This window comes from Arvicanthis niloticus, chromosome 19 (genome assembly GCF_011762505.2).
Source record: "Arvicanthis niloticus isolate mArvNil1 chromosome 19, mArvNil1.pat.X, whole genome shotgun sequence".
Taxonomy (NCBI): Eukaryota; Metazoa; Chordata; class Mammalia; order Rodentia; family Muridae; genus Arvicanthis; species Arvicanthis niloticus.
This window is the reverse complement of record NC_047676.1, coordinates 1,277,823-1,303,020: the sequence shown is the minus strand read 5'-3', so window position 1 is coordinate 1,303,020 and position 25,198 is coordinate 1,277,823. Positions and strand designations below refer to the sequence as shown.

The window sequence follows — 25,198 nt, the reverse complement described above, 5'->3', positions numbered from 1 at the left end:
GATGAAAAAGGTTTTAAAGATGCAAGGAGTAAATTGCAGGCTGCTCTGAGTCAAGAGAGCCAAACAGATAAATAAATAAAGGTTATAGTAACGAAAATGGGGCAAGAAATAAGTGAGTAAAAAACAGATGAAAAAGGCTTTAAAGACGCGAGGAATAAATAGAAGGCTGCTCTAGACAGAGAGCTAAGAAGAATGATAATGTTAATTGATTTAACTTTCAAAATGGGTGTGATTCTGAGTTATATAGTTATATTTTTCTGGATAAAAACTCAATGTAAAGGTTTTTCTGGTTACTGGCTTAAGAAAAGGCTAATTTGGAAAAAAAGGTTTTTCTATGAGTTTTCTGATGAGGTCATTAAGGTAGTAGTTATGTCTTCCAGAATTATATGGATCAAACATGACAGAGGTAGGCCTCCAGAACACTAGATGTCAGAGAATCAAAATAATTCTTGATACTAAAACTTGTTTTGAGATTTGTATATTGCAGAATACACAGCTTTGGAGAATGAATCTTATCACCTGCATGTTCACTGATGCCCTGGACTTCCAGCTGGATGCAGTTAAGACAGACTTCAGATGCTTATCAATTTACCCTTCCCCTCATCCCTCTTCTAAAAGTCAACGCCCATGTTCAGCTTGAAGAAGTTAATGAAGAGTCGGTGCCCCAATTCCCTGGACTTGGGGACTGAGGTGGTTAATATTAGGCTGTCTTTATCTGTATAATTGTTACTAAGCTGATGCAAAATTCAAGGATTTCATTGGTATAAATTTGTGGGTACAAGGCATAGACCTTTTACTTCAACAGGGGAAGTTGTGTGTTGCCTTAAAGAGTGTTGCTTTTATATCAACAGTCTAGATATTAAGTCTCTTGTCTCTTGGGTTGATGCTGTTCAACAGACTGATGGCTTTGGTACGGCAACAGATAACAAATGAAACCCATACAGGTCCAATATTACAGGCTGGAAGTAGGGGACTCTGACAGGCACGGTTTCTGTAAGTTTTCCCAGCCTTCCCTTTTGAAAAAATTTAAAAAGGGGGACCTGTTGGGAGCCAACTTTAGTAGAAAGCGGCTAGATCAACTTTGCAGCCATTTGGAACCATATACCCTGATGAAAGACTTGGTTGTCAAAAGCCTATAACAGCTGAAGCACACTCTGATAAATATATTGTTTATCCCACATAGCTTGTTTTGCTGTTTAGTGACCCCAGCTGCATGGTGCACGTGGTAAAATGTTTTCACCTGTGTTCTCCTGCTTGTGTATATAAATACCTCAGAATTCCCTTCAAGAAGAGAGACTTGATAAAAGAGACTTGATCACACCCTGTCTTGTCTCCATTCTTCGAGTCTCTTTCCCTGCAGCCCCACTCTCTCTCTCTCTCTTGACCAGAGCACTTAGCCCCAAAGCGTTATGGCGAAGTAAAGGTCACAACAGATATCTGAGGTGGGTGGGTCCTGGGACTCAAACTCTGGTCTTTTGTAGGAACAGTGTGTGTCCTAAATACCTGAGCCATTATTCCAGCACCCCAAGGTTATTATTTAATTATGGACTCTGATTCTTCTGGTAGAGCCCAAGAACTGCCTCCCCCTCAAAGTTTCCACTATTGTAAAAGGCATCAACATCGAACTGAGCTGGAGGGGCATGTGTCCCTCTGTGTATATCTGGGAAAAAAAAAAAAAAAAAAAAAAAAAAAAAACCTCAGATCTTGAGCTTTGTCATTAACAATATTAGGCAAGTTCTAATTGAGGCTTATTTTTTTTAAGTTGGCTAATATTCTCCCAAAATATTAAAGACAGCCAAATGTTGTGTTAGAATATGTTATTTGAGCAATTGAGAGCCTTTGGCTCATAAAATTCCAGGCCAGCTTGAGCTACCTAGTAAGACTTTGTAATAACAACAAAACAAAATGCTAACTGGGTGTGGTATCACAAACATGTGATCTAAGTACTTAGGAGATGGAGGTGGCAGGATCACAGTTCAAAACCAGTCTCCACAGTGCAACAATTTCAAGAAGAAACTGGCCTACAAGATGAGATGACATGGTCTTTTTAAAAAGCCCAAAAAACAAAGCCTAAGGAGGTATTGCAGGCCCTTAAATCAAGTATCCAGGAGGCAGAAGCAGGTGGATCTCTACAAGTTCAAGGCCAGCATGATCTACATAGGTAGTTCCATGCATACCAGGGCTATATAGTAAGACCCTGTTTGGAAACAATCAAACAAGCAAAACCAGTGAACACACACACACACCAAAACAACCTACCCACAACCAACACAAACTACCAAACTAAATATAGAAGCCAAACACTGTGCAAAATCTTTAGGACCATTGCTTAAAATCCCCAGATGTTAGTTGAATAAGTCCCAAGTCCAGCTTGAACCACATAGTGAGTACCAGCCTAACCTTCCCTCAGGCCTCAGGCAATACTCCAGGTAAAGGATCTTGTCAAGGTGGGACTATTTATTATTAATATTATTATTATTATATTTATTTATTTTACATATGTGAGTACACTGTCGCTGTCTTCAGACACACCAGAAGAAGACATCGGATCCCATTACAGATGGTTGTGAGCCACCATGTGGTTGCTGGGAATTGAACTCAGGACCTCTGGAAGAGCAGTTAATGCTCTTAACCTCTGAACCATCTCTCCAACCCCAAAGTGGGACTCTTCAGCAATGCCGTCTAATCTTTCTGCTTACCACAAGGCACCTACTGTCCTTGAAGCTTGCCTGGCCTATTACTGGGTTGGCTAGACATTTGACGGAATGTCTAGCATAATGTAGAGTAAGCAGCATAATGAATTTACATTTACATAAGACATGAATTACATCATGTCTTAGATCCTCTTCCTGTGATAATATACTGAGAAGACAGCTAAAGTAAATATAAATAAATAAATAAATAAATAAAAGGTGATTGTTCTGGTTCAAGAATACAGTCCATCCTGGTGGGGAAGTCAAAACATCACCTGGTTGCATCCTATTCACAGTCAGAAGGCAGAGAACCATTCAGCATGCTCTCTCCACCTTACAGTATCTCCTGCCTAGGGGATGGTTCCGCCCACAAAGCTAAGTCATGCCATGTCACTTAACATAATCAAGATAACCTCTTACCCTCAGAGGCTAACACTTTTTACAGGATCCTTTATAGGTGTACCTAGAGGTTTGTCTCCTACGTGATTCTCTCAATTGGCAGGACTAACCATCACAACTACCCATTAATAACATCTAGGAAGTTTAGAAATTGCCAGTGGTTGGGTTGGTTCCCTTCTAGACAAATTAAACCAGAATCTGTGAGTGGGACCTAAGCATCGTTTCTTTTTATAAATTTCTCAAGGATTTCAAGGTGTGGCCACATTTTCTATTATTTTTAAAGATTTATTTATTTATTTATGTGAGTATACTGTAGCTGTCTTCAGACATACCAGAAGAGTGCATCTGATCCCATTACAGATGGTTGTGAGCCACCATGTGGTTGCTGAGAATTGAACTCAGGACCTCTGTAAGAGCAGTCAGTCTTCTTATCTGCTGAGCCATCTCATTTTCTATTATTCATCAGATTTTTCCAAGTCTTGTTGCATGATATCTGATCACACTGTGTACCCTGAGATTGTGGTTTTTTACAGTAAAAGAAAAAAAAAAAAGACCTGTTTTCAGTTGTGGTGTGACTCAGACCTTAGCATACAGGAGCCAGAGAATGAGAAGGAACCAGAAGATTAGAGCTGATTGCCAGCGTTACTTTGAGGTCAAACAGAGCAAAAAGTCAGAGACCAAGAGAGGAGCCAGTTTGAATCAGTCAGCTTGGAGAGAACTTTGAGCCAGAACAGCTGAGTTGAACCAGCCAGTCAGAGCTCAGGAAGAACTAGAAAGGGTGAGCTTATTCAGCAGTAAAGCAAGCTGTAATCCCAGCGGTAAGGAGGTAGAGGCAGGCAGGGATCATAGCAAGTTCCAGGCCAGCCAGGAGTACACAGTGATATCCATAGCTTCCTGGATGAGAGATAAAGAAGACAGCCATGACTTCTGAATAGAGGTCGACAAGTAGGCACATGGCAGACAGGCAGTCCCATAAGGGAGGGAAAAAAATTATAGAAAGACCAAGTAATCCCAGAATATCAGAAAAAGCATGTCCAGCCTTCTTCTAATATCTGAACTAAAAGAAAGGAGTTAAAAACAAGGAAAAGAAGTCAAGCATAGTGGCACATGCCTTTAATCCCAGCACTCAAGAAGCAGAGGCAGGTAGATCTCTGTGAGCTCAAGGCCAACCTGCTCTACATAGTGAGTTCCAATAATGTGGAGAGACCCCGTATCAAACAAAACAACAGCAAAGAGGAATAACTGGACGTCCCTAAAGGAGAAAGAATGCTTCAGGCTGCTGCAGGTGGCAATGTGAGTTGTTGTCTCTGGCCTGTTCCTCTGCTGCTGGCATCCTCAGGCTAGTGCTGCTTTGGACAGAGTCTGGCAGAAATGATTGGGCATTTGCCCTGTTGCAGTGCAGAAGGAAGAGTTGGGGGTTAGGGAGTGAGGTAGAGTGGAGTGCATGTGCAGGCTTGGAGGACCTATTTACCAAAACCTCTAACCTTGATAAATCATCCAGAAGCAGGGTCAGACAACTTAGGCCAACGACGGGGGAATAGTGTAGGAAAGTAGCAACTTGGCAGGCAACCTCTCACCTCCAGCAGCGTCACTCAAGAGTGGACATGTTCCTCCTCCTCAGGGCTGCTTCTTGCTGGCAAGCCTGAATAGCCACCTAGGGGCCATACGGACAGGGTTCACTTGCGGCTGGGCAGTCTGTATTCCTGATCTCAGACAAGTCTACTCCAGCTCTGACCCTCATGCTGGAAGGAGAGGGTGGTTTACTTGGGGTTGGTTTAAAGCATTGAGCAGGAGTGAATCCTGTGAGTTTGTGCTGAAAGGGCTAACTCAGGAAAACAGCTAGCAGCACCACACAATTGGACCAGCAGAGGGCACCAACACAGAGCAAGTTCACACGAAGTTTGTACTAAGGTGGGATTTGTTCAGCTTGAGTGGGGACCCAGTGTGGGTTGTTGATCATCCTGGGAAAGTCAGGACTGAGAGCAAGTTTGGCCAAAATGTCTCTAGGTCCCTGGGGGGTTAGTGCTGCCGTAACATGGGAATAGAGGCAGGCCCGTCCCACACTCATCAGGCTGAGTAGTCCTTACACATCAAGTCACTTGAGACAATGAATTATAACTAATGCTTTCAGAGGGACAATCTAATTTCCACAGAGGCAGGGGTGAGCAGTCAGGATCCTCAGAATAGTCAGCTCCCTGGACCTGACATCTGTACACTAGTCCATGGAAACCCTGCTGAACAATGTCACCCTCCCTCCAGCTCAAGTCACCCAAGATTAGTCCACTTACGTCATAAGGACTCTGCTTGGAACTCCCAGGTCTCTCCTGCCGTCCTGGCTGCCCCATGCTCCCACCTCAATACTGCTGCAGTAGGCTCCCATCACAGAGCCTTCTCGTCCACTCACCCAGAAATCTTAGGCCTGGGTTTGGATATCCAGGACACAGGTGGACTATCAGGAAGATGCATGTTAACGCATGTTAAGTTGAAGAGTGAACCTCATCTGAGGAATTGCTTCAGTGGGATTAGCCTGTGGGCATGTCGGTTGGGGGTTGTTTTCTTAATTGGTAATTGGTGTAAGAGGGCCCAACCCACTGTGAGCTATAGGCTTGTATGTTTCAAGCCTTAGGGAAGACCTCAAGGAGGCAGAGCCAAGGACAACTCAGGGTCCTTGCAAGTTGAGACATCTGAAAAACTAGACCTTGCCAAGGAAGGAAGGACCCAAGAAACACAGGAGACCCATTTGGTTGTTACGTGAAGAGAGATAGTCAAATGGCCCAAGCTTCTGTTTACATTCTCAAAGTGGGCAGATCTCATTCAGGGAGGCCATAGCCAGGGGCTGAGCAGCTGACCTGAGAGTTGTGTAGCCAGGGATGTAGGATGGATGTCTCTTGAGAGCTTCTGGGCATCATGACCTTGAGAGTCTCTAAAACTGATATGTGTTCTCAAACACCTGTGATGTTCCTACTGACTGCCAAGTACTGGTCACCACTGCTCAGTAAACCTAGACAAGGACCTAGCTACCTCCACTGACCGCACAGTGTCTCTCGTAGGTAGAACCATCCTGAGCAGACCTTGCCTGGTCCCACTGCTACCCACACCCCACTCTGACCACGTTCCTTTTCATAGTCACTGGGAAGACGCCACACACATAACACAGGTGCTGAGGAAGAGCAGAGAGGAGCCCTGAGATGCTCCAGCACCTCTTAGAAAGACAGTTTATGGCCAGGACTGTGATACATCAAGAAAACATCTGGGATGTTCTAACTGACCCTGTACCGATCTCATGTACTCTCATGCATGTACATATATACCTTTTATTCACCTGACACAATTGTCTCAGAAGCTTACCAACCTAGCTCTAATCCTGGAAGCTTCTAGCTTCCATACAACCTTATCTAGTCCTAGATTGTTTTCAATCTCTGAGACTTGCTGCTAAATAAGCTCTCCACTTCCTAGTTCTTTCTGATCTCTGGCTGTCTGATTTAACTCAGTTGTTCTGGCTCAAACTCCTCTCCAAGCTGAGTCTGACTCTTTTCTTGGCTTCTGAATTGCTCTGCTTGGCCTCATACTGACTTTGGCAATATGTTCTAATCTTCTGGCTCCTTCTCATTCTCTGGCTCACTCTGTCTTCACCTGTGACTAGTTTGTTCTCTCTCTCTGCAACATGTCTGTCTGTACAACTGTCCTGGTAAAACTGCCTCCCTTCTCTCTCTGCACTGCTCTCTTAAGAAACCTTTCTTTTCCCTCTGTTCTCATGAGAGTTGGGCATATCCTATACTGTCTAATCTTTCTCTAATTCATCACTTTTCTGCTTCTTAATTAGACATCACATTCAAACATGGGTGCTTCCTTCTACAAACTAACATTACCTTCATTGTTTGGGATTAAAGGTGTGTCCTAAGGGTATGTCTATATCCCAGCCAGAGTAGCCATGTTGCTGGATTAAAATTCTTGTACAATACCAAAAGAAAAACCACCTGTAGGTCTCGTTTGAACAGAGCTTGTCTTTGCTCCAATGCCCAGGAAAGCTCAGGAGACCCTTTGCCTACCCACTGTGACCCCTGTAGCTGGAAAGCATCTTCCAAAGGCAGTAAGGAAAGAAACACCAGCTCTCCTGGGCCTTCTTCCATGGCCAAGTGTCAGATACAACCAAGATACTAGCTGACTCCTTCCAGTGTCTCAAGAATTAATGTGTCCCATTGGTTTGACTCTAAGTTCAGATCTCATTTTAAAGAGAAGTTTAGAATTACAGAATTTAGTGAAGAGAACAAGGCAGATCCCACATGTCTGTCTCCCCCACCTTTTCCCCATTGCTCCAGTGAATTCACAGAAAAATGCCACACCTTTGATAAATATTCGAAACACTGTTTGGCTGACTAAAGTGTCTTGGGATTTTGAAGATTTGGAACGTTGTAGCTCTGGAGTCAAATTGTTCTGGGCTATCTTTAATACCCTTAATACTTAGCTACTCACTGGCTACCTCTGGGTCTGATATAATGTCCTTATGATTGTTAGATAAATTCTTGCAATGTGTTAATTTAGCAGACCACTAGCTTTCACCAACCCAAAAGCTAAGAATGTCATCAGATAACATCTAAGACTTCTGGTGGAGATTCTCCCACTTTTCTATACATAGTCTATCTGAACCAATGTATTTGGGAAATGCCTTGATTTATGACCGTATTTGTAATTAAAAAGCTTTGTGAATCCATTTCGTCATTGGTGCCTGGTGTTTTGGGGGCAACCTGAATCTGTGTTCTGGGTCTGTGGTCATTCATGTTTGGTTCAAGTGTAAACTCTGCTTCCCTCTGAGCTATGTACCACCTCCACGAAATGCTGAGCCACACGAACTACCAGTATCGGGGGCCATCTGGCCTTTACTTACCCTGTAATCTCTCCCATCCATGTGGAGCTAGGAGTAGGGACAGTGAGCTGAATGGGGAGGGGTCGCTCTGCCTCTCTCAGCATCCCAGGTCTGACAAGACAACCTCAACACTGCCACCAGGACAAAATGAGAGTCTTGGAACAAGGGGATGAGGTCCAAGACTTCCAGGAGAGGTGTCTCAGTGCAGGGACCTCCCGTGAGCCTTGGAGATACAGATCTCAGAGAGAATGCCATTTCCAGAAGAAGAGGCCAAAATCAAAGAAAATCCTGTAGGAGCACATGGTAAGCAAGGATGCCATTTGAAATGGAATTTCCCTTTCTGCCCAGACTGGTCTACGGCAAATCAGATGCCTTTTCCTTTCTCCTCTGCTCGGGAGAGGCCCAATTGTTTTTCTGGGAATTCAGGGTTGGCAGCAGGGTGTCCTAAAACCCATAACTGGCTGAATCTGGTTACTGTGGGAACAGAGCCTTGGGGAAAGGCTGACCTCCTGCTGGGTGAGAACATCCAGGAATTGTTATAATAAATGGCAAGCTCCAAAACTGACAAGGATCTGTGAATATTTACAATATGTACACAACCCCTCTGCTGGCTGGGATTTGGTCCACCTTAATACCTAGGGTGCAGGGTGGGGACAGGACAATGGATAAGAGAGTTGGCAGGATCTCACCATCTGCAGTGTATCAGTGTGAAGCAACAGCTTCTGCTCTCACCACCCCACAAAGGCAGCTAGCCAGACAGGCTCCCCTGGGACCCTGGCTCACACTAGATCTGCAGCCTCTGGTTCACAGCTCTGGCTGATCTTCTCCTGTGGAGAAGAAATGCTGCAGGGCCTGAGAACAGTTGACAGCATCTCCCAGGCTACTTCCTGGTCCAGGTGGATGGTGATGAAGGTCCCTGACCAATCATGGGCAAGCTTCAAACCTCCTGTGATTGGCATCTAGGGTCTCCTTGTTCAGGGTCGGGCTTCTTTATCAGCACTTGATTATGTGCAGACATGACACAAATCTCCATTCAGGACAGTAAATGGAGACCCAAAGATGAACAGGGACCATCTAAGCATCCAAACCCCACCGCCCTCTTCTGAACAGGGCTTCCAATCTTTGTCAACTACTGTAGTTGCAGCGGGGCACAAAGACCCTTCCCAAATGGGCACCAATGAGACTGACTTCCGAGAACCACGCTGGGTCTTGGGGAACCAGCATTTCAATCCACGGGCCACGTCTTTAGCTTATGTGGTGGTAACTGTTCTTATTGCCTCCACATTCCACTCAGGAAAGCACACCCCACGAAAGCCCTGAGACACCCCAAGCCCAAAAGACCCTGTATTGTGTGGTATGTGGGGCACCTGTCATCTTATAGAGAGGTGGCTGGTTACAGCGCTTTCTCTCTGCCCACACTTCTCTGTCTCTGTATCTTTGTTTCTCTGACATCTCTCTGTGACTTCCTTTCCCTGACTCTTCGACCTTCCTGCCTTTTGATCACCTCACTTCCTTGAAAACCCATTCCTGGCAGGAGGAGACACACCCTGGAACACTCCCCACCTCCAGGGATAAGATTAGATGTGCTCCCTGAGTGAGATCAGAGGAGCCTGGTTCTGATTCTGGTAACCTTAGAAGTAGCTTCCCAGGCCAGCCCTGGAGTCCTGCTCTGCCAGGGTCTCTCTGAAATAGTTGAAATAGGTTCATTCTGTAGTTGCCCATTTGAGATAAGGTCTGAAATAGCCTAGTTCACAACTCTTCGTGGCTTTCTGTAAAATGAGGGCTTGTGGGCTTCACCTCCCTTTGGTCACTATCTCTCTCCCTCTGCTGCCCCCAAAGGTACCATCTTCGCTCCTGGCCCCAGAGATGCCTGGTGCCTTTGCAAAGGTTCCTGAAGCCTCTGTCAGCTCTCTTAGTAGCCTGGGCAGTGATCAGACATGTCTTAGTGTCCTTTCTGGAGGCCTTGGTTCAGGCCTCAAAAGTGGTATGAGTAGAGAGGTCACTGCTCAGTATGGTTAGTAGGATGTTCTAGGGGATCCTTAGGACATACAGGCTTGGTTTCTGTCGCCAGGGCCTGTGGCTGATTGGGGAATGGAGAGGCCTCCTGCTTGTGAAGCCCCATGATGTGAAGTGTTCTAGCTCTGCTATTTGCTTTCATCTGAGTCACCGCCACACCCAATGCTTCCTGTGCCTGTCAGGGTGACATTCAAGGTGCATCCAAGGATCCATGCATTGGCACCTCTAGTTTAGAGAGGCCTCTGGGGTCCTGATCTGACAAAAGGGCTAATATTACATGGCCAGGGAAGTGTCTTCCTGATCAAAATGCTCTGTGCAGTAGGAGGTACCCTTCAGAAAAGACAAACTAAATGGGCAGAGTGGGTATGAGGGATTGTGGGTATGATCTATGGGACTTAGAAAAGTATGCCACTTGCAGGGTTAGGTCAGACCTCATGACAGTCAAAAAATTGCAGAGGCTATAAATAGTCTGCTGGCCATCAAGATTGGGATTACAATTATAGACCAGGAAAGTGTGGCACTGAGGCCAGGTCTGTGTTGGAAGGACACTGTATTATCATCAATGTTTTCTTTATTTATGGAGACATAACAGAGACAACTTAGTGAGAGCTGGGTGTGGTGGCCCATGCTTGTCCCCTCAGTATTTGAGGACTGCCAAGGGTCCAAGGCTACCCTGAGCTATAGATTGTGTTCTAGACCAACCTGGGCTATAGCTTGAGCCCACACTTACCACTCAGATGGAAAGAAGAATGAACAAGCTAAAAGAAACAATCACTATGGGAACCCACTGATGGACTGGAGAAGAGGCTGGAGAAGCTCTCGTTTCCTCAGGACTGTACTCCATCCTGTGCCCTACCTTCCACGTGACACTGTGTCTTCTGTCTCCACCTGTGCCCCCTCCTGTCACCCCATTTACTGCTCAAAATTGGGGTCTTATGTAAAGCAGGTTTCATTTCCCTATTTGTCATTGTAAAAACTCACTAGACTTTGATGGCTTTTCTCTTGTGCAGAGCTTCCCACGGGTCAGTCATGTCTGGCCCCAGCCTAGATGTGCCCAAGGCCTATAGAAGCCTTTCTAGGACCCCACACTCCCTGTGGAAAACTCTTGGCTGTGAACAGTTCGAGGATGCTCCCCATGGAAAACTCCTTAGCACTGGCTGTGAACAGTTTGACTAACACTTCCAGGTGGCTACAGAGCCTTGCAGATTCTTGGAACACTTGCAAGCAGAGTGACGAGGTAAGTAGGGGTTGTGTCCAGAAAAGATAGAGCTGGGCTTTTTTTTTTTTTAATTTAAAGGTGAAAGTATTAGCTGTCTTTGAGGGGCTTCCTGGGGAGCCTTCACCCTTCCAGACGCCAAAAGGAAAGAGGTTGTGAGACCTCTTCATGTTCATCTAAAGTCATATCTGAGCAAGAAGGGTATGTCTAAGGTACACGCCACTCTGACCTGGCCAGTGACTGTCTTAAGCAGATCATAGCCTGAGTCTAAGTCACAGAAGAGACACTCCATAAGCAGTGACTGTGAGGGTTGCCCTGAAATGTCTTAAAATTTTCCAAAATGGGCTGAGGAGATGGCTCAGTGGCTAAGAGCACTGACTGCTCTTCCAGAGGTCCTGAATTCAATTCCCAGCAACCACATGGTGACTCTGTAATGGGACCTGATGCCCTCTTCTGGTGTGTCTGAAGAGAGTGATGGTGTACTCATATAAATTAAATGAATAAATGTTTAAAACAAACAAACAACAACAAAAAACCCAAGAAACACACATGCAAAAAACAAAACCTCCAAGAAAAAATTTCCAAAATAAGATGAAAAGAAAACAGGAGAGGCCGGGCAGTGGTGGCACATGCCTTTAATCCCAGCACTTGGGAGGCAGAGGCAGGAGGATTTCTGAGTTAGAGGCCAGCCTGGTCTACAGAGTGAGTTCCAGGATAGCCAGGGCTACACAGAGAAACCCTGTCTTGAAAAAACAAAAACAAACAAACAAAAAAAACCCACACTAAACAAACAAAACAAAAAACAAACAAAACAAAACAAAACAAAAAAAAAAAACCAAAAAAACAGGAGAGGTTTGGTGGGGGGGTGAGGGGTGGAAGGAAAAGGTTATCATTATTTATAACCTAAAAATCAATCCAATGCCATGCAGAAAAGCACTTGAATAATACAATTTAGAATTCCATGAAGTAGTAGTCTACAAAAGAAACACAAAACCACCAGTGTCCTCTTTTGCTTTTCTCTTTCATCAGCACTGCAATTCCTTCTAAGAGTAACACGGACAGATGTGAGTCAGCGTGATGAAAATGCAGGACCTCAGTGAGACATTCATTTGACAATGTAAAGACATCGGTTTTCAGCAAGTTAATGAATGCATTTCAGCATGAATGGGCTTGCATGTAGAATCACCATGGAAACATACAACTGTAGAAGGAAAGATCTACTTTTGGTTTGGTTTGGTTTGGTTTGGTTTGGTTTGGTTTGGTTTTTCAAGACAGGGTTTCTCTGTGTAACCCTGGCTGTCCTGGAACTCACTCTGTAGACCAGGCTGGCCTCGAACTCAGAAATCCTCCTGCCTCTGCCTCCTAAGTGCTGGGATTAAAGGCATGCACCACCACTGCCCGGCAAACTCTCTCTCTCTCTCTCTCTCTCTCTCTCTCTCTCTCTCTCTCTCTCTCTCTCTCTCTCTCTGTGTGTGTGTGTGTGTGTGTGTGTGTGTGTGTGTGTGTGTGTGTGTTAAGGTGTTTCCAGAGAGGTTTAACTGTAGAAGGAAAAATCTACTTTTTGTTTTGTTTTTTGAGACAGGGTCTTGCTATGTAAGCCAGGTTGGCCTTTTAACTCCTCCTGGCTCAGTTTTCCAAGTTCTGGAATTAAAAGTATAAGCCATCGCACCTGGTAGCAAGACATTCATTTGACAATGTAAAGACATCGGTTTTCAGCAAGTTAATGAATGCATTTCAGCATGAATGGGCTTGCATGTAGAATCACCATGGAAACATACAACTGTAGAAGGAAAGATCTACTTTTGGTTTGGTTTGGTTTGGTTTGGTTTGGTTTGGTTTGGTTTGGTTTGGTTTGGTTTGGTTTTTCAAGACAGGGTTTCTCTGTGTAACCCTGGCTGTCCTGGAACTCACTCTGTAGACCAGGCTGGCCTCGAACTCAGAAATCCTCCTGCCTCTGCCTCCTAAGTGCTGGGATTAAAGGCATGCACCACCACTGCCCGGCAAACTCTCTCTCTCTCTCTCTCTCTCTCTCTCTCTCTCTCTCTCTCTCTCTCTGTGTGTGTGTGTGTGTGTGTGTGTGTGTGTGTGTGTGTGTGTGTGTTAAGGTGTTTCCAGAGAGGTTTAACTGTAGAAGGAAAAATCTACTTTTTGTTTTGTTTTTTGAGACAGGATCTTGCTATGTAAGCCAGGTTGGCCTTTTAACTCCTCCTGGCTCAGTTTCCCAAGTTCTGGAATTAAAAGTATAAGCCATCGCACCTGGTAGCAAGAGTCATCTTGAATATGGGAAGCACCACCAGCCCACGGGCTGAAATTCCTCACTTTATAAAATAGTGGGAATCAGCCAAGCACTGGCACTTATTTCTCTGGAGGGTTCAACATGACCAACTGCCTCATGACATCATCATGACTTCCCACCACAGCGGGCTGTGTCCCTTCCTAAGCCATGAGCCAAAATAAGCCTTGCCTTTCTTAAGTTGCTTCTGTCAGATATTAAACAATAAGCTTAATAAGTAATAGTTACTTAATAAGTAACCAATACATGGCAACTTTAGAATATGACCCAGAAAGTTCATCTTGGGAGAAAGGGCCAAGAATGGCCTTGGAAAACTGAAGAAGATTGATTGGAGGAGAGCTTCTTCCTACAGGGACAGGCTCCCAAGAAGATGCCTGTGCAAGTGAGAGAATTCCCATCCTGGTTGGTTTTCCCCTCTCTGGCTGCCAGGCAAATGGAGGCGGGTGGTGAAACTAACTTCCTAAGAAAGACACCTGGTTTTCAAAAGAGAAACTATCTTTCTCCTTAGCTGGATACATACATCTTGGAGAGAGGCTTAACTCATCATTAACAGTTCTATATGTAACATCCAGTTACATGTACAGTATAGGTGGGAGCAGCTAACTGACCTTCTCCTGTCAGCCTCTGTACCGCTGAAGGACAGATATGAGAGCTGATCGACAATTAACCATAGTGGGCTGTGATGACTGTAAGAATGGAAGCCCATGCCGGGCAGTGGTGGCACACGCCTTTAATCCCAGCACTTAGGAGGCAGAGGCAGGTGGATTTCTGAGTTCGAGGCCAGCCTGGTCTACAGAGTGAGTTCCAGGACAGCCAGGACTACACAGAGAAACCCTGTCTCGAAAAACCAAAACCAAAACCAAAAAAAAAAAAAAAAAAAAAAAAAAAAAAATGGAAGCCCAGTTTCATTAAATTTCTTTCCTTAATTCTTTGCCTCTTTATAAGATACCTCCTTCCTACTCCGCTCTACAAGATGTGCTTCAGAGAGGCTTAATATCTACCTCCTGCCACTTTCAGAGCTTGATGCAAGGAGCTTCTGATTAATGTTTGAGTGAACAAATACACAGCCAACGTTATATAAGGTGAACGTCTTAGTTAGGGTTTTCATTGCTGCGAACAGACACCATGACCAAGGCACCTCTTATAAAGGACTGGCTTTAATAGGGGTTGGCTTGCTGGTTCAGAGTATTCCAGTCCATTATGTTCATGGCAGAAAGCATGGCAGTGTCCAGGCAGGCATGGTGCTGGAGGAGCTGAGAGTTCTACATCTTCATCCAAAGGGTGCAGACTGACCTCAGGTAGCTAGGAGGAAGGTCTCAAAGCCCAGCTCCACAGTGACACACCTCCTCCAACAAGCCCACACCTCTTAATAGTGCCATTCCCTGGGCCAAGCACATTCAAACCATCACAGTGAAGAACTATGTAACAACCATGGGCACAGAGTACTCGGTGTTCCCCTTCCAATGTCCACTTGTTCTAAGTCACCCGAGTAGCTCTTTCCCACCCTTGGCTCTCCCAGGAGTCTGGCAACCCTTATACATAAACCTAGGAGGCCAACAGTATCAAAAACCTTATGTTGTGATTGATGCCCAATCATAAAATTATTTTTGTTGATACTATGAATCCGAATATAAATATTTTTGGAGGTTTGCCAAAGGGATTGTGACCCACAAGTTGAGAACAGCTGCTCTAGGACCAGTGGCCAGAAAGGCCTCCACATGCCCCTACTTCCAGAATCCCTTACCTTGGTCCTCATCAGACACTGCATTCCCTGACCCTCCTAGACCCTGAATGAACTGTGCTTGGCTGGAATATCTAACTGTCCATTCCATACCCTGTTCCATCCCAGTCTGGCCCAGTGCCAGATCCCTCTGACTTGGTAGGTTGTTGGCAGAGGATGATGGTGGTGGTGGGACAGAGGTGTGTGGGGGATAGGAGTATCCTAGTCATTTATCAAGGCAGGGCGGGGAGGGGCAGGACAGGACAGGAGCAGTGGGGGTGGGGATGGCTGGATAGAAGTGGGTGAGTCTGGGAGAGTGTAAGAGAGGGCTGAGAAGCATGGGGGCTGTGAAACATTTGGGCTAGGGGCAGGGGTGGGACCCAGGCAGGAGAGCTACACTGAAGTGACCGTCCTGGACCAGTAAGATCTGTACCGCCATCACCAGGTAGGCCATAGAATGCCCCTCCTTCCCAGGCCATATGCCCTGCGTCTTCCTGCCCAAGCATCGTCTGTTTAGGTCCAGGACAGGTCCTTCCCTTAGGTCCCAAATCGTCCCTGTCCCTGCCCGCAACCTCATTCAAGTCCAACTCCACGGCCGGCCGTTCTCAGCCTTCTCATGTCTCTTCCCTGCCTTCTTCTATTTCGCTCCCCTGTCCTACCCATGTCCTTGTTTCCTTTCCCATTCTCTCTCTTTTCTGCTCTCACCTCCTGTCCCACCCACCTGCCCCTACCCCAATTTTCCCACAGCCCGGATGCCTCTCAGCCCTCTCTTATACTCTCCCAGACCTACCCTCTTCTATCCAGCCATCCCCACCCCCACTGCTCCTGTCCTGCCCCTCCCCGCCCCTGCCTCGGCTTCCTCCTGCCCCGCCCCCACCTCGTGCCCCGCCCCTGCCCCGCCCCGCTCCCCGAGACCCACGGTCAGCACCGGCAGACTTCGCATCCAGCAGTCGTCGCGGCGCCTGGCGTTCCGACGCCAACATGTCCCAGCGCTTCGTGGTGATCCCAGCACAGAGCGGGACGGGGGACGCTGGACCCAGGGCAGAAGGTAGCGGCGGCGGTGGCAGCCAGAGCCTGTGCTCGGATCCCGACCCCGACCCCGACCCTGACCCCAACCCCGACCCCAGCTTGGCGGCCGCTCTGAAAGCACAAGAAGTAGATGCGCTGCCCATTCTGCGCTACTGCCGCGAGCCCAGCCGCTATGGTAGGTGCAGCTAAGCCGTCCTCCCAGTAGGTCACTGCTGCCTCTGTGGGAGCAGCGAGTGACAGATTCTCTGCCTGCTGCCCAGGTGTCAGGAGATAGCCATTGCCTGCTGGCCTTGGGAATAGCTACAGGTCATCAAGTGTTACAGCGCTGGCTCTGGAATCAGCTGGTGTCCTTTGTCCCACAATTTAGTCCTGCTAATCCTTGGCCCTGCCTGACTGATGTCCTGTGGACCTTGTAGGTCGTAACAGTCTGTAGAGTGGTTGTAAGAACCGTAGAATATTGGTGTCTGGTGGAGGATAGCTTCGGGTTGCCTTCTGATCACTAACTCTGGATCCCCCACAGTTAGGACTACCACTGAGAATAGGAGCTGTCTCCTCTGTCCTGGTGAGGGATTCCAAGGTGCAACAGAGACAGAGGCAGCCAGCCTTTGGTGAGAACTGTGTGTGTAACTTCACTGTGGATGCCCACTTGGCTTGCTGTCCTTTAGAATGACTTGTGACCCATGCTTGCATGTGGGAATCCTGGAACAGTACAATTTATTGTTGGCCACACATGTGCTAAGCCAGTTTTTCTGGGGAAATGAGACAGGAGCAGGCTCTCACAACGCACTCTCTAGATTGTGCTAGAGCCCTACTTTGGGTCTCAGAGTGAAGATGAAACCAGATCTGGCCCATGAGTTGGTGTTTGCCCCACCCACTTGGAGGACAGATGGCACTGGACGGGCATTCTGTGAAAGACCGCTACCTTCTGAACACCTGTCTGTCTTCCTGAGTACAGTCTACAGCTGGATTGGTATTGGTCTAAAACAACGTATCCAGTACCCAGATGCTGTGCCTTAGTCAGCTAGGGAGAGGCCCTATCACAGGTACCCATGTTCATGTTGCACACATGCAGTCTTCCAGAGACCTGGGTGAAGGTATGCTGTGACATTGTGACTAAGAACTTAGAACTGTCACTTTTCTGGGGAGTTAATGTATACAACAAAATCTGATCAATTGCTTTCCCCTGTGAACTTGGGCATTGCAATGATGTGTGTGTGTGTGTGTGTGTGTGTGTGTGTGTATACATACTTGTTACACTTACCCATCCCCAAGATTGCCTAGACTGTAGGCATGCTGAGCTATGTCTCCACCTGTCTTTGTTCTGAGCTCTAGGTCAGGAGTTGTCTCATGCTTTTAGAGGACAGACAGGGTTGCCAAGATGCTTGTCCTGCTGGATAACAGTTGACTTTCCTTAATCTTGGCATGGCAGTGAAGTCACATGTGGCTATCTGTCTGCTGGCACGGGGTGTGGGTAGGAGGAAAAAGCAGGACAGCCGCAGCTACTAGGGTCCCCTTGTTACTGAATTAAGGAGTCCCACTGTTCCCCCACCCTTTAGACAAAGGATATGCTGATGGATGGTGTGATCGAGCTGGGGTCTATGCTGACTTTGACCTGGGCTTCCTGGCTCCCACCGTGATCGTGAAGAACTCAGGCCTCTATACTTAGTCTCCTCACCTTTTGGGTAGGAGATCGGTGCCCAGGAATACTGCACACCTACAACACCTTGAGCCAGGAGCCTGAGTCAGGCCAACACTGTAGTGTCTTCTGCCTCTCATCCTCCAAATCCTTTATGCTGGACTATAAATCCCATCAGAGGCCCTTGGAGACAGGATGCCAGGGGACAGGCATGGGTGGAAACTTCTCCATGGTCTCCTTTCCCATTTCAGGCTGTTAAAGTAATGTAGATGAAGAACACAACCCAAAGTCCTGGATGTAACAGATGAGACGGGGTTGGGCGGGCCCACCAGGAGACCTCTCAGCCCTGAAATCTCCACCCTCCTCTCCTCTCTTGTAGGTGATGTCTTTCATTTCTGTCTAGAAGACCCAGAGGTTAGCTGTTCAGGGGTCAGACCTCACTGGAGGCTGAAGATAGGGCTGGGCCAGTCCCTGTCACCCTCATGTGGGGTCTAGGGATATGGGACTCAGTACTCTACTGGGACCCCAGCTCTGCAGTCTCCTGGCTGGTTGACTGCATCTGTCCACGGACAGCTGGCTCCAGCTGTGTGGGATTTCGTGTGACAGTTCCAGACAACGGTCAATCCAGTGGTTCTGTGTTGTGCTCCTACATGGGAACAGAAGACCTATTATTTGGTGTTTCATTAACACAGTGTAAACTAAGTTTGAAAAAACAAACAAAGGTTTTATTGGTCCGACTTAGGCACAGTGCCAGGAGCCAAGCACTGGATAGGGTATTGTCCTGAGTCAACCTTTGATTACAGATGTGTGGCAGGTGATGACAATGAACTTTCTAAATCTCCAGAGACATCAGGTCTCATGGCTTGCAATTTCCTTCAGAACCAGCTCCCAAAGCTTTCCACTTTTATCGGATTCACCATGATACATGGATGCTGGCCCAGTTGATCCTTTGACTCAGACCAGCACCCTTCTCTTGAGTATTTTGGTCTTATCCCATTGGGTGGGGTATGTAGGAGTAGATTGCACATGGTGACATGGTCTCCCTTTGCTGTATGGAAGGACATGAGTGTGATATTATGTCTCGTGTCTGCAGAACTTGTGATCTCGTGTCAGCCTATGTCCCATAAGACATGTGTCTTAACACTGAGCCTTCGAACTGTGTTCTGTTTACTTTGATGAAGATGACACTCCTAGAGGGACAGAATTGAGTCTGCCACTTGCTAGGTGTGACTGCCTGCTCTCTGGTTGTTTTTGCATCTCCTGTGAGCAGAGAGGCAGAAGGAAGGGTGCATGGGAGATAACTCAGCCTAAAAGACCCACAGGAAAGATCCTGGCCCCATGGCAAGGGTCCAGAGAGAAAGCCCTCTCTGCTTTCTAGTTGAAGGGATTCTGGTGAGAGTTCTCATGGCAATGACAAAGGTGGAATAGTCCAAAGGTGGTCTCAGAACCATTTACTAACATAGTCACCAAGTGGACAGTCACCAAGAGAACCCCCAAGACAGAAGGGCCAAGGAAGAGAGAGAGCCCTATGCACAAGGCTTCCCAAGCAGAGCTCCTGGGAGATCACAACAGCCTGGAAGTTCATAAGTGGCCTGGAGCATTCTCTGTCTTCCCTTGTTCCCCTGCCCTGCCTGGCATTTGAGCTGCAGACTCCTGTGGTTTCACTCCTGTCCAGGACAAAGACCAATATGGGTCCCTGATTGGAGGTTGGCATTTTGCTTCCCGTCACTGTTATGGCTGGTAGGACTACATGTCTGCCAAACCTTGATAATTATATTTGGAGGGGTGGTGGTTCAGGGCTTGGCCACAGAGATCTAGTGAAGGTATTCCTGCCTCCTGGAGACCCAGATCAAGAGAACATCTCACCTTCTACAAAAATGGCCTCTCCAATGAGTCCAAGCTGAAGTATCCTGATGTGTACATTTATCATCCACATGTGTGTAGTTGTGAGTCTATGTGTCCTTGTGTGTCTCCTTACTACCCGCAGTGTCTCCATGCTGTGTATGTATCTTTGTGTTTTCTTGTGTCTCTCTATACTACCGTGTTGTCTTCATATGAGTCCTATGATGTGTTTGTCATGTTTCTTCTTTGTGTCTCTGCCTGTCTCTGTATTATCTGTGTGTTTTCATGTTGTGTCTGTGCTGTCTGCATGCGTGTTTGCGTGTGGTCTCTGTGTCATCTGTGTGGACGTCTGTATGTAGATCAGTGCCGTCTTGTCTCTGTGCTGTCTCTTTGTTGTCTCCAGTGTCTGTGTGTGAGTTGGTGTTGCCTTAGTGTGCCTGTCTCCATGTTACCTATGTGTCTCTGTGTCTCTGTGTTCACCACACGTGGCTCTGTGTCTCTGTGTCTCTGTGTTTGCCACATGTGGCTCTGTGGACTCAGCTCTCCTTAGTGTGGCTGTCTCCATCTTACCTATGTGTCTCTGTGTCTCTGTGTCTCTGTGTCTCCGTGTCTCTGTGTTTGCCACACGTGGGTCTGTGGACTCAGCTCTCCTTAGTGTGCCTGTCTCCATGTTACCTATGTGTCTCCGTGTCTCTGTGTTTGCCACACGTGGCTCTGTGGACTCAGATCTGTGGTTTCTTGCTTAGCATATTTTCTGTGGCCTCCCAGGCAGTTTCTACCAGAACACTTCTGAGTTAGCACTGTGAGGAATGCCAGCCAGCTTCTCGATGTGTTCAACATTAGGCAACGTCTCTCACTACAGCTCTAGGCCCTGCTTAGGGAGAGTCTTGGTAAAATTGTATCCCAAGCCATACCTGGGTTTCCTGGACAGAAACATTACTAGTCTGCCTCCCTTCAGGCTACTGAGGCTGGAGAGCTGATGCCAAGAGATGGCCGGGCTCTGGTGCCTGAAAACCTGCGGCCCGCTGGGCAGACTGTTTACTTTTTGCTTAAATATTTCATAGGGTGTGGCCCTCCTGGTAATGGGTGAGATGCCTCTAGCTCTCGGTGAACAGCGCCAGCTCAAGTTCTGTCACTTTGCTGTGAAAGAAGCCTTGCTTCGGTGATTGTTAACTTGGCCTGACAAGAAAATGCTCCATGCACGTCCTGTTCTCTTTTTTGCTACATAATATTTAACTTGGCTTCTTCTCTCCCCCCCCCACACCCCGCCCCCTGGGATAAGCTAGGGTTCGAGACATCACATCCCTTTTGGGGAAGGAATTTTCTTTAAATAAAGCAACAGCATCCAAAGGAGAATCACAACCAGGTCAGGAAGAACCTGTGTTGGAGGCCTGGAGATGGGATTGGCCCTGGGCTGGCCTCCTAGAGCTGGTGCAGACCCTGCAGCGAAGCAGGGAATCTTGACCCCAGGGCATCCAAGATGACAGCCATTCTGGTGTCTCCTGCCCAACAGGAGAAACAAACACATGAAAACTTTCATGTCCAAGTGACACCCACCCTCTCCAACCTACTAGAGAAACAAACGCACAGGAACGTTTGTGTTCAAGTGGACACATGGCCTTCCCTAACCTGATGGAGTAACAAACACATGAGCATATCTGTTGTCCAGTGTACCCCAGCCTGAATCAAAGCAGCAGCCCAGTTGCAGAGGAAGCAACTGGGGGAAGTTGGTAGTGCTGCTCACATCTCTCTCTCTCTCTCTCTCTCTCTCTCTCTCTCTCTCTCTCTCTCTCTCTCTCTCTCTCTGTGTGTGTGTGTGTGTGTGTAGTGTGATGCCAGTAACTGCGTGCATGATGTTAAAGTGGGGGGACGACAGTTCCTAAACCCACAAGGTGAAGTATACAGCTGCAGAGTCAGAAGAATCTGTTAAATATTATGAATAGGTGGGACACCGGCAAATTATCTACCTGGTACTAGCAATGGGGTTAACTTCCGTAACTTGGCAACTAAAACGCCCAAATAAACCAGTCTAGAAACTTGTTAGAGGGACTAGGAACATAGCTCAGCGACAAAGCATTGCCTAGAAAAGGCCCTGGGCTTTATTCTCAGCACCTCAGAATGAGCAAAAGGGCTTGGTAGCTGGCAAACAAGCTCAGCCGACTGGTCAGTAGAGCAATGCAGGTTGGGAACCGTAGCTAAAGGTGAGGGTGTGGTTCACTGTTAGAACCCCTGACTCCTATCCATCCCAGTACCAAAATACAACCCCAAACCAAACTAAAATAAAACAATCTGACCCATAATGAAAAATTACTTTATACTCCTGATGGCTATTTTTAAAACGTTGAAGATATCAAATATTATCAAGGCAATGGAGAAATGGGAACTGCGGGTTTTTTTGTTTGTTTGGGGTTTTTTGTGTGTGTGTTTTGTTTTGTTTTGTTTTGTTTTGTTTTTTCGAGACAGGGTTTCTCTGTATAGCCCTGGCTGTCCTGGAACTCACTCTGTAGACCAGGCTGGCCTCAAACTCAGAAATCTACCTGCCTCTGCCTCCCAAGTGCTGAGATTAAAGGCGTGCACCACCCGGCGGGAACTGCGGGTTTTACTGTTAGATGTCAAATAGTATAACCCTAGGAGAAGACAGTATAGAGCTCCTCACGGGTTTAAAGATAGATTTGGGGCTTATCAAGATGGCTCAAAGGGAAAGGCACCTGCCACTAGACCTGGCAACCTGAGTTCAATCCCTGGGACCCCATATGGTGAGAGGAGATTGCTGACTACCATATATCATTGTCCTTTGACCATGCAAGTGACATGGTGCCTGCTCTTCCCATTTTCCTGACACACATACCACAGATGAATGGGATACAAATTTTAACTTAGTTATGTGATAACTAAATTAACAACAGTTGCATCCCCACGGGTTCCGGAACTCGGTGATACAGAGAGATCTCCACACACTGAATCCACAGCAGTGTTGTTCATAGCAGCAAAGGTGGAACAGCCTAGTGTCTCTCAGAGGGAGAGTTGGGAGCCACAGTGAAGTAGTAACGATGTGAAAATAATTCACGGAGGATGTTGTCTAGGTAGAATTTCTGCTCTAGGCCCCAGCTGTTGAAACCAGACCAACATGGAAACCACTCATGCCAAATTCCATATCATCACATGGACTCTTACAGGAAGAGGCAGGTAGCCAGCCTGACAAGGCTGGTAAAGAAGTCTCTGCTACTTTAACCCTTTAAAAAGAGGAAACCTGAGCTAACCAGTCAGGTGTTTCCTGTGGTTCTATTTCCCGTTCCCACTTATAAAACTCACCAGCCAAGACTGGTGACTCAAAATAGCTTGGTTCATTAGAATTTTGCCTTTTGATAATGGAATGTCACCCAGCCTTTAGAAAAGGACACAGGTGGACTGGAGAGCAGTCTGCCTAGTGACAGAAAAGGACATGTCTATATAGACCTGCTTCTATGAAGCTCTGGGACTGTCACATTATCAGAGACAGAAGATGGTCCAGAGGTGGTGGGCGCTGTTACTTAGTGTCATATAGAGTCTCAATTTTGAGATCTGGATTTTACCAGGTGGATGGATGCAGGTACGCAGCAGGGTCCATGCACTTCATGTTGCTAACTTCACTTAGAATGGGGGGTAAAGTTTATAAAATTTATACTTATTTTAAACAAATTTATTCATTTTTATTTAAGAGAGAGAGAGAGGAACAGAGAGAGAGAGAGAGAGAGAGAGAGAGAGAGAGAGAGAGGGTGAATGTGAATGCCACATGTATACTGGTGATTTTGGAAGCCAGAAGAGAGTGTCAGATCACTTGGAGCTGGTGTTAACAGATATTTGTGATTTGTGAACTACCTGATGCAGGTACTGGGAACTGAACTCAGATTTTTTAGAAAAGAAATATGTGTGCTTAACTACTGAGACATCTCTCCAGAATGAGCAGAAAATAACTTCTGATACACTAGATAGGACTTCCAATACACCAAAGATAGCTTGCCTGCCTGCCTTCGAACACAGGTGTGTGTGTATGAACACACATGATATAGCCACATCCCACGCTTGAATATTTTATCACACACACACACACACACACACACACACACACACACACACACACACCGAAAGAAGATGTAAACAGGAAGTAGAGGTCTGAATAAACCACATCTTCCCTGTCCTCCCCTCCTGGAGGTGAGAGCACCTGATGCTACCTCCTTTCAAGGAAGTAGGAGGGGCGTCAATCTGATTAAATCAATTTACACCAAGGCAGCTGTTCTCAGAGGAGCCCTTTATCATCTAAATTACTCTCAGCAAGGTGTTCTTTGAGCAGATATTTTTGTCTAAGGATCTTCCTGTTCCAAATTACATCCTATTACCTGTAACTGTGGTCCTGTAGAGGCCAAGTGTGGGATTGGGGTATGGGTATGTCATGCGTATTCATGTACACACACACACACACACACACACACACACACACACACACACAGAGAGAGAGAGAGAGAGAGAGAGAGAGAGAGAGAGAGAGAGAGAGAGAGAGAGACTGTGATTGCAGGCAGGCAAGCTATCGTTGGTGTATTGGAAATCCTATCCAGTGTATCAGAAGTTATTTTCTGCTCAGAGACCCTTTTATTTGCTTTGTGCTTTCTTTCTAATTTTAAAGGCAAATCATTATACCTTAGCTTACAGTCTCATGTCTGTAATCTGAGCACTCAGGAGACTGAGGCAGAAGGATTTTTAAGTTTGTTGTCACCCTGGGCTGCATAGTAAGTTTCAGGATGACACAGTGTCCATGATTGGCCATAGAATGAGACACTGTCTATTATAAACAATATAGACAAAACAACAACAACAAAAACTAATTGTAAACCCAAGCAGACAAAATTTAAGAAAGCACATGGCTGGTATGTTGGTACACACCTGTAATCTCATTACCCAGGAGGTAGAGGCTAGTAAGCTCCAGCCTGGTTTACAGAGTGAAACTGTCTCAAACAAGCCACAAAGGGAAATATGACTGCTGATACTGGAGGTGTAGCCACTCTTCCTTGTGACCCCTAGAAAGGCCCAGCCTCAGTTTCCCTCTGTCTAGACTGCCATGACTCAGAATTCTCAGGCACTAAAGCAGATGAAGCCAGCTTTCCATGCAAGCCCAGAAGTGATGGGGCCAACTCTGTGTCCCCAGCAGGCTGTCAAGTGGCTTATGGCCTTGTGTCCAGGCAACAGTGTGGGCTGCATGGGATGGGGCCTGGTACTGTAAAGTGGTAAGCCTTCTGCTTTAGGCTCTGGCTTCATCCTGGGAGGAGACAAGTTTCAAGTAAGCTGATTTCCACAGGTATTCCTAACCAGTCATACCTATGTGCTCTGTATTGTGCAGTCAGTATTGTGATTGAACAAGTTGGTCTGCCGTTTTTATGTGATGAAATTAGCATAAAGCTGGCTGTGAACAGGACATTTGGGTGCTGGCTGTTTTCTCCTTGGTTGCTTTGCATACAT

At 46.6% G+C, this 25,198-nt stretch overlaps 1 protein-coding gene across 1 annotated transcript in view; it reads left to right on the top strand.

Moving 5' to 3' along the window:
• The first annotated feature begins 16,103 nt into the window (after nucleotides 1-16,103).
• Slc12a7 (solute carrier family 12 member 7) overlaps nucleotides 16,104-25,198 on the top strand; it is an 83,609-nt gene continuing 74,514 nt past the window's right edge. Inside the window, exon 1 of the mRNA XM_076916326.1 lies at nucleotides 16,104-16,249. Coding sequence (XP_076772441.1) covers nucleotides 16,183-16,249 — 67 coding nt within the window. The 5' untranslated portion in view covers nucleotides 16,104-16,182. The remainder of the gene's footprint in view (nucleotides 16,250-25,198) is intronic.